The 8,746-nt window shown below is 39.9% G+C and overlaps 1 protein-coding gene across 1 annotated transcript; it reads right to left on the bottom strand.

The window, feature by feature from the left end:
- Window positions 1-516: 516 nt before the first annotated feature.
- Window positions 517-1,029, bottom strand: LOC110932510 (craniofacial development protein 2-like). Its single transcript, XM_022175839.1, has one exon. The coding sequence runs from the start codon at window positions 1,027-1,029 to the stop codon at window positions 517-519; it is 513 nt and encodes a 170-aa protein (XP_022031531.1).
- Between the last annotated feature and the right edge of the window lie 7,717 nt (window positions 1,030-8,746).

Below are 8,746 nucleotides of genomic sequence, written 5' to 3'. Positions count from 1 at the left end.
CCATCTCAACTTAATGTCAAGTGCCTTGACTAAAACACGTCCATCCTCTCCTTTGATAAACTTTACTACTCCTAGATCTTGTCTTCTTCGCTCCCTAGCTTTGGCGATCTTGAACATATCATGCTCCCCCTCTTTAGTTTCCAAACGTTCATATATTTGTTTATAGGCTGTGTTTTTTGCCTCGGTCACAGCCTTTTTCGCTTCCCTTTTTGCCTTCTTGTATATCTCCCTCATCCTCAGCCGCTCCTCCTCATTTGTGCACCTCAAATATCTCTAAAACTCTATTGCTTATCCTTTATTTTGGTATGCACGTCTTCATTCGACCACCAGGACTCCTTATGCCCACTAGTTTTTCCTGTTGTGACCCCTAGCGTCTCATTCGCCACTGTAGTGATCGTAGTCGCCATATCCTCCCACATCCGGTTTGCGTCGTCTCCTAGTTGCATCGATATCATCGAGCTAACTTTATCTCTAAACATCATAATTTTTTCTCCCTTCAAGTTTCCCCAACGGATCCTAGGTCGGGTTTTCCTCTCCCCCCCCAGTTAGCCTTACTTTTAGGTCTATATCTGCTACCAACAAAAGGTGTTGAGTTGCTGTCGTCTCCATTGGTATAACCTTGCAGTCCATCCACATCCGTCGATCTTTCTGCCTCATCAAAAGATAGTCGATTTGTGTTTTACGTCCTCCGCTACTAAAAGTGATCAAATGAGATTCCCTCTTCCTAAAGAACGAGTTTATAATACCTAGGCCGTGAGCTGCCGCAAAGTCTAAAAGGTCTCTACCAGGATCATTCCTATCGCCAAAACCAAAACCGCCATGTACCAACTCAAAGCCATCGCTATCCTTACCAATGTGGCCATTAAAATCTCCTCCTATAAAAATTTCCTCCTCCCTAGGTATGGCCCTTACTACTACATCTAGACAATCCCAAAACTCTCTTTTCTCTTGATCTCCTAGTCCCACTTGCGGTGCATAGGCGCATACCACTGTCATTACTTGCTCACCTAATACTAACCTTAACACCATAATTCTGTCGTTGTGTCGTATCACTTCAATTACATTCTTATGCAATTCTATAGACACCAAATATCCTACTCCGTTCTTGGCCCCATCAGACCCTGAGTACAACAACTTATACCCATTGCGCTCTTCTGCTCTATGTCCTTTCCACCTAGTCTCCTGAAGGCACGCTATTTGTACCCTACGTCTTTTAAGTGCGTCTATCACTTCCAACAATTTACTACTAAGAGTTCCTACGTTCCAAGATGCCACACGTAAACTACACCCTCTAACTTTACCCTTACTTGCCCCTCTCGTCCTTGGACATGATCTCAAGTAAAAGTCATGGCTTCTATTGTCTATGTTTCAACTAACAACTAACCACAAGGTAACAAACAATGGGCAACACAAAGTACACACAAAAAACAGAGTGATTACGAAATAGAATTTCAATTTTTTATACGTGGAGTGTGTGTGTGTGCGTGTGTGTGCGTGTGTGAGTTGAGGTGTGGGAAAGAGGGTTTTTAAATTTTGGTTCAAGATTTAAATCCGACAGAAACAAAAACAGGAGGGAATGTAACAGAAACAGCCTACTTATATAGGGTATTAAAGATACAAACTTAAATTGTCTTCGTTCACGAAATAAATCTCTTAATTACACCATCGTTTGGTTTTGTCTTCGTTCATGATTACACACATGGGCGAAGCTTTTGAGAGGCGTGAGGGGACGGCCGATCCTCCGAACTTTTCGATCAGTAGTGAAGAGTATGTAATTTTCGTACAGAAATTTTTGGGTATATACGTTTTCGACCCCCGGTTTTATAGAAATTTTTAGGTCCTGTGACTTCTGCCCCAGGTCGGAAATCTCAAGTTTTGCCACTGATTACGCAGTAACTAACTAAACTAAAAAAGTTGAATTCTAAACACAAGTCATGTTTATGTTTCTGAAAGAAGAACTTAAAAAAAAGTTGATTCTCGTCTCTTTTATTGAACAAAGCAGCCATAGAAGAACTAAACACTAAGAGAGTTGAACTTCATGGGTCTTGGGGTTATCAATGGGAAACCCCAAAAGAAATATTATTCTAGTGTCATCTCTTTTCATTTACAATTATACAAATGAAGCTTTCAGGGGATTTTTGGTAATCTTTGAACATCCCTATGGAATGTACTTAATTCCATGTGTCGTAGGAAGGAAAGTTGAATTCCATTAAGTGGGTGAATCTTTTCCGGTTCCAATTTTTTTTCTCTTACCGACCAAACACAATTTTGGTGGGAATGTTTTCAATTCCTGTTCTTATTCTCTTGAACACCATGAACCAAACGGACCCTAATTCCTAAATGTTTGTGAAACATGTATGGTTTGTTGATTTTGGTAAGAGAACTATGACAAATGTTCATGTAGTGGTTGATTATACATTTATACTTTTAGCGAAATGATTGTCATTGTCGTTCATGACTTTTTGGAAGAAATCATCACGGTTTGCAGGGTGGGATCATCAGTGGTGGTGTCGCAGGTGATGGAGTAAGGAAGAAGATGACGAGAGTGAGAATGGTTGTGGGTGTTTCAAGGACCACCATAATTATTTATTCTTTTCCATAATAAGGGTATTTTGATCATTTGAAAAAACTTAAAGAAAAAAATATTTTGGTCATTTGAAAAAACTTAAAGAAAAAAATTAAAAAAAATTGGTGAATTGGATCAAAAGTGTTAACTCTTGAAACGTCATGCACTAAGAGTATAAAGGTGAATAAACCTGAAGTTTGGATTAAACTTCTGCTATTCACCTTAGGTCAACCCAAAAAAAAAAAAAAACATTAAAGCAGTAACCTATCCTAGATACCGAAATGACAATTTCGGTTATTGGTTTTTCCAAGTTTTGGTTTCGGTATTTTTGTACGAATACGGTACCGAACTCATAAAGCGTTCAATGAAATTAGTTTTCTTAAACTTGGGGAGAAAGTTTTAGATAATTTATAGTAACTTTCAATAATCTATTATGTTGTTTATTCATCTTGTTACAGCCCAAACAAGATAACTCATTCAAGACAAAAGTGGCCTACTAGGCCAAATGGTTAATCGATAGTGATAATTAGGGATGAGCATATCGGTATCCGATACCGAACCGATACCGATACCGCCTAATACCGATCCCGAATTTCACCCAAACTAGATACCGATACCGATACCGAAACATGTCGGTTAGGTATCGGTACGGTACGGTATCGGTATTATACCGTATTTTGAGGGTCGGTATCGGTATAATACCGATACCGTACCGTACTGATAATGACCGGCTAAAATGGCAGATGCACAACAACTTAAGCAGCCAAGCTGCGGCTGATGCTTCTTCTCTTCCTTCCTTCTATACGGCCGCTGCTCTTCATAACCTTCGGTAACCCAAGGTGCAAAAATCGATGTAAAAAATTAACAGTTTAGGTTTTTAACTGGTTTTACATGTTCCAAACCTATAACTCTATAACCTATATAAACCGGTTAGGTTAAAAAGAACCGGTTAACCTATAATAATTTTTATTTCTAATATGTAAAAAATTAAAAGTATGCTAAAATATATGATATGTGCTCAATAAACTTCATTTTTATTTATTTTTAAATTTTTAGAATTAATAATACCTCAGTTTTGTTAAAAAAAACAATAAAAATCACTCAAAACATGTGTGTATGAGGGCAAAATGGTAAAAACACTAAAAAATTGTGTAAAAGTGGTTTGAAAAACTTAAAAAAATGTGATAACCGGTTTACCGAACCTACAGTTTTTTTCTAACCTAAACACAATGTTGTAGAAGGCGTTAGGCGCTAGTCGGGTGGTGAGGTACTGCATAGGGATTAATCAGGATTAATCGGAATGGGATTTTTATATGTATTTTTTCAAAATTATATATATATATATACCCAATAATATAAAAATAATACTTCAAAATTCACATAAATACTTCAAGTTTCAGATAGTATGGTTCGATTTTGACCAATTTTGACCGCCTAGGACCGATTTTGACCGATTAATATAGTCCGATTAATCCGATTTTTGACCGCCTAGGTACCGCATTTGACCGACTTTGACCATGGCCGATTAATTGACCGACTAGCTCAAAATTAGGCAGTAAGTGGCCGCCTAGCGCCTAGGCGCCGATTAATCGGCCGCCTAAGCCGATTTCTACAACACTGCCTAAACATGAATAATTGGTTTTGTAAAACCGGTTTTTTTTTTCAACTCTAGATCTACCCTTTTCCATTCAACAATTATGTCACTATGTCAGTCGGTTAAGGGGTTGGTTAAATACACCTCATATAGGATGTATCATGCTATAATATCAAGACCATTAAATAAGAAAAATAAAAATTCATGTAAAAGGTGAAGTCACAACTAACGTAAGTTTTTTTTAGAAGAACAATGGTATTAAAAGGGCAAAAGCCCACCAGCTAGATGCTAGATGCCGGATGCCGGAAACAAATACAAGGAAAATAGTGGGACTAGCTCACTTGGTAGAGGGTCTTACCTTTTAGTGGGAGGTCTTGGATTCAAATCCAAGCAAAGGTGATTTATTTGTAAATATAGAAGTTTTGAAGAGTAACATTAGCCATTAAAAAAAATACAGGAAAATGATAGAAAGGGACAAGAAAATGAAAAAACAAACAAACAAACTCAACCACATCCTAACGTAAGTTTATTGTGTTTAAGACTGATACTTCATTTTTAAACATTTATGTACCCGTTTTACAGAAATAACTAAATATAATATGTCGTATAGAGGCATATCGATTGGCAACATAAAGGCATCTCGATGCTCACCCTTAAAGTTAGAATCTTAAGTTTTTTTAACAAGACTCCTGTTTTATTAGAAAAAAATGTGGCACTCCTTCAAAACGCACAATACATAACCTCAATCAATATTAAAAAAAGCTTAAGCTTACAAACTTATTTTATTTGGATGTAAACTGATTTTGTCCCAATTAAAGACAATATGTTGTAATGAAATCACAGTCTCATCTACACAAAAGTATGGTGAAATTACAATACATAAAATAAAGGATAAAAATAACAAAAAAAATAAAAAATAAAAAAACCAAACAGGTTTAACTTGTATTAATGTAAAATCTAAGGAAAGGATGTACGTTCAGTAAAAAGGGGTGCATTTAGTAGTATCCATATGGTTATATACGTGTATATATAACTAAAGTAATACCAAACGAGAATTAAGTTTTTACAAATATATATCAGAATAATATTGTTATAACTTTTTATATAAATAACATATCTTTTTTTTTTGAAAGTTATATAAATAACATGTCTGTTATCATTAATTCCCATTTACAAATTGAAATAAATGTTAACATTTAATTTACGCCAAGGTATGGTTGGATTTATTGATTGAAAGTATCTTAAGTAATATTTAACTGAGTTGGGATTATTATCGGCCAATAACTGAGTTGGGATTATTATCGGCCAAATTGAGCAAGTTGGATTATTTAAATCCAATTTGCCTATCTTAAATAATATTTAATTTATCCCAATGTATAGTTGGATTTATTAATTGAAAGTATCTTAAATCTACCAATGTTCAAAGACGCATGTTAATCGATGTTTATAATTGAAATTGATTAGTTATGAAAATGTAAAAACTGAAAATTGAAATATATGTTATAAATTCGCTTTTAGTCCAAAACCAAACTGATGAAACAATGGTTAACCGGGCAGGGTTAACACACTGGTCTCGTCAAGAAGGGTTAATCCCTTCCTCTCGGAGATCGCTGGCTGGGTCACCGGTGGATGATCTCCTGCACAAGGAAACAAGCCGTGACTCGTAACAAGGAGGATGGGGTGGGGGGTGCTCCTTGTTACCACTCTCCGGCGTGAGAATCAGTAGTTTGCTTGGGAAGCAAAGCAAGATTATAGTAGTAGTTAGAGAGTTGTGAAGAGATACCTCAAACCTGGTTTGGGGTCGGTATTTATAGCCGAGGAGTGAAGGAGGAGATTGATGGATGGGCTGACGACGAGCTGCACCGTTGCAGGTGTGTCAGTCTCGCCGGCCGTGGGGGTTACGCCACGTCAGCCCATTGCTTTAATAGCTCTGACAGGGGACTGTCGCCGGCGCCACTTGCCTCGTGGTGTCAGCCACTTGCCTGGCGTGTCAGTCCACTTGCTGGATATGCAGGGTGCGGTGCGAGCCGCATCGCTGCATGTGGTAACGTCTGAAGTTACCGCGTCTCCTACTTGTGATCAAGAAATACGCGAGATGCGGTGTTGGCCGCATCATCGTATGTGGAGACTATTTGCTCGCTTCCCTTGTCGTGACGAAAATGGCCATATGATGCGGTGCCAGCCGCATCGATATGTTCATCTTCTTTCGTACTTGGGTCAAGCTATTCATCTTCGAACCGAATGGGTTCGAAGGATGTGACCGCATGGGTGCGGTTTGCTTACTGGTAGGGGTTTGTTTGATGCGGGTAATGGTCGTTTTGGGACCATACCCCTTCAAGTCCCCCCAGTCTAGTGTTGCTCCCTTGTGCAAGTTGCACGTGGGAGGAGTACTGGACTTATGGTGTAGGAAGGTAGTGTGGCAGTCTGGAGAAAATTTTAGGCCAGATCAACCTGGTGATCTGGTAAAAAATCCGGCTATGCCTCTTCCGTACCGGTGAAGAGGTTTCGCTTGATGCGAAATTCTCAGCCGTTGCATGTCGTCAGGTGGGTTGCCACCTGTTGTTGTGTTGAAGGCCTGCTAGGGACCTTCATAGTAATGCTGCACAAACTTCGAACCAACCTCTTGGATGGTGGTTCGAAGGTTTGCACATGTTTCGAACCTCTTGGAGGTGGTTTCTTCTTCGAACCATTTGCCAGAATGGTGCACGAAGAAGAAAAGAAAAACTTGTAAACCAACCTTTGCGGTCAGGTTTGAAGGTTTTGGATGTTGTGTTAGAACTTTGCTCAAGTTCTATGTTCAGCATCCTATGATGAGATGACCATCCCTTTTTTGTTGGGTGTTCGTGTTCATCTTGATAGCTCTCAAGTAACCGTACGTTCTTTGCGGTTACTTCGTTGCGTCATTGTTGGCCGTGTTTGGTCGAACAATGTGGATCTAGACTATGGGTAAATAAACATGGTCATAGGCAAGGGGATGCCCCTCGTTGTTTATTCCATGCGATCCATTGGTAGGTAAACAAAGTCCTAAGCAGACTTGTTACCGCGGTCCGTTGGCAGGTAAACAAAGTCATAGGCAGACTTGTTACCGCTGTTCGGACACTTGCTGCTTGATAAGTGCTTGTTTAGAGCACGTATCTGCGTTCTTTCTGGAGCCACTTACCTTCACGCTCCAATACCGAGTTTACAACGAGGTAGCCTCGTTCGGTGATGTGGAGTGAGTTTTGCTCTTCCGTAGCAACCACTCTGCGGAAGCTATGGTTATGTCTGTAGCTCTTTATGGGTGTCTGCGATGTTGCAGTCCCATATTTGCTCAAAGTGTGCTTGTTGCACGGATGTAACTCTTGAAGGTTCAGGAGTCAGGGCTGCTGATGTGCGGGCGCGTAGGTTCCGTTCCTTCTTTCTTCTGAAGAAGTTGTTCATGCACCCTCTGTGGTTGTGAACCGGACAGGAGGGATTTGAAGCTTGAAGAAAAGGAAGGCAATGCGCTTTGCCTGTTCCTGAGATGCGGTTCAGTCCAAAGAACAACACTGGTTCTGAGCATCTGACACATCTGAATGGGTTCATGTGTGTCAGTTCCGCATATTTCACGTGTGCTCGTGAGTGATGCGGAAAAGGTAATATATCCCTTTATAGCATCCTTGTTACCACTCTCCGGCGTGAGAATCAGTAGTTTGCTTGGGAAGCAAAGCAAGATTATAGTAGTAGTTAGAGAGTTGTGAAGAGATACCTCAAACCTGGTTTGGGGTCGGTATTTATAGCCGAGGAGTGAAGGAGGAGATTGATGGATGGGCTGACGACGAGCTGCACCGTTGCAGGTGTGTCAGTCTCGCCGGCCGTGGGGGTTACGCCACGTCAGCCCATTGCTTTAATAGCTCTGACAGGGGACTGTCGCCGGCGCCACTTGCCTCGTGGTGTCAGCCACTTGCCTGGCGTGTCAGTCCACTTGCTGGATATGCAGGGTGCGGTGCGAGCCGCATCGCTGCATGTGGTAACGTCTGAAGTTACCGCGTCTCCTACTTGTGATCAAGAAATACGCGAGATGCGGTGTTGGCCGCATCATCGTATGTGGAGACTATTTGCTCGCTTCCCTTGTCGTGACGAAAATGGCCATATGATGCGGTGCCAGCCGCATCGATATGTTCATCTTCTTTCGTACTTGGGTCAAGCTATTCATCTTCGAACCGAATGGGTTCGAAGGATGTGACCGCATGGGTGCGGTTTGCTTACTGGTAGGGGTTTGTTTGATGCGGGTAATGGTCGTTTTGGGACCATACCCCTTCACAAACCGAATGTTTTCTTAGAGTTTCTAAATTTATTTAAAAATATAAACTTATTACCGTTTATTTTTATAAAATCTTCTTTTTATAAAGATATTACCAACAACATTTTGTTGTGCTGATACATATATTTAAATATCGAGTTCATCAGTGATTCTTATTGTATGTATTATTTAGATTTTTAAAATTTCTGGTCATTTAATTTCATAACACTACCATTATTATTGCAAATGAGAATTTATTAAGTTTAACAAAGCAGACCACAGCTTGTTCCTTCTCTAATCTACCGATGGTTTTGTCATTTTCTGA

Source organism: Helianthus annuus, chromosome 3, assembly GCF_002127325.2.
Source record: "Helianthus annuus cultivar XRQ/B chromosome 3, HanXRQr2.0-SUNRISE, whole genome shotgun sequence".
NCBI lineage: Eukaryota > Viridiplantae > Streptophyta > Magnoliopsida > Asterales > Asteraceae > Helianthus > Helianthus annuus.
This window is presented reverse-complemented; position numbering and strand designations above follow the sequence as displayed.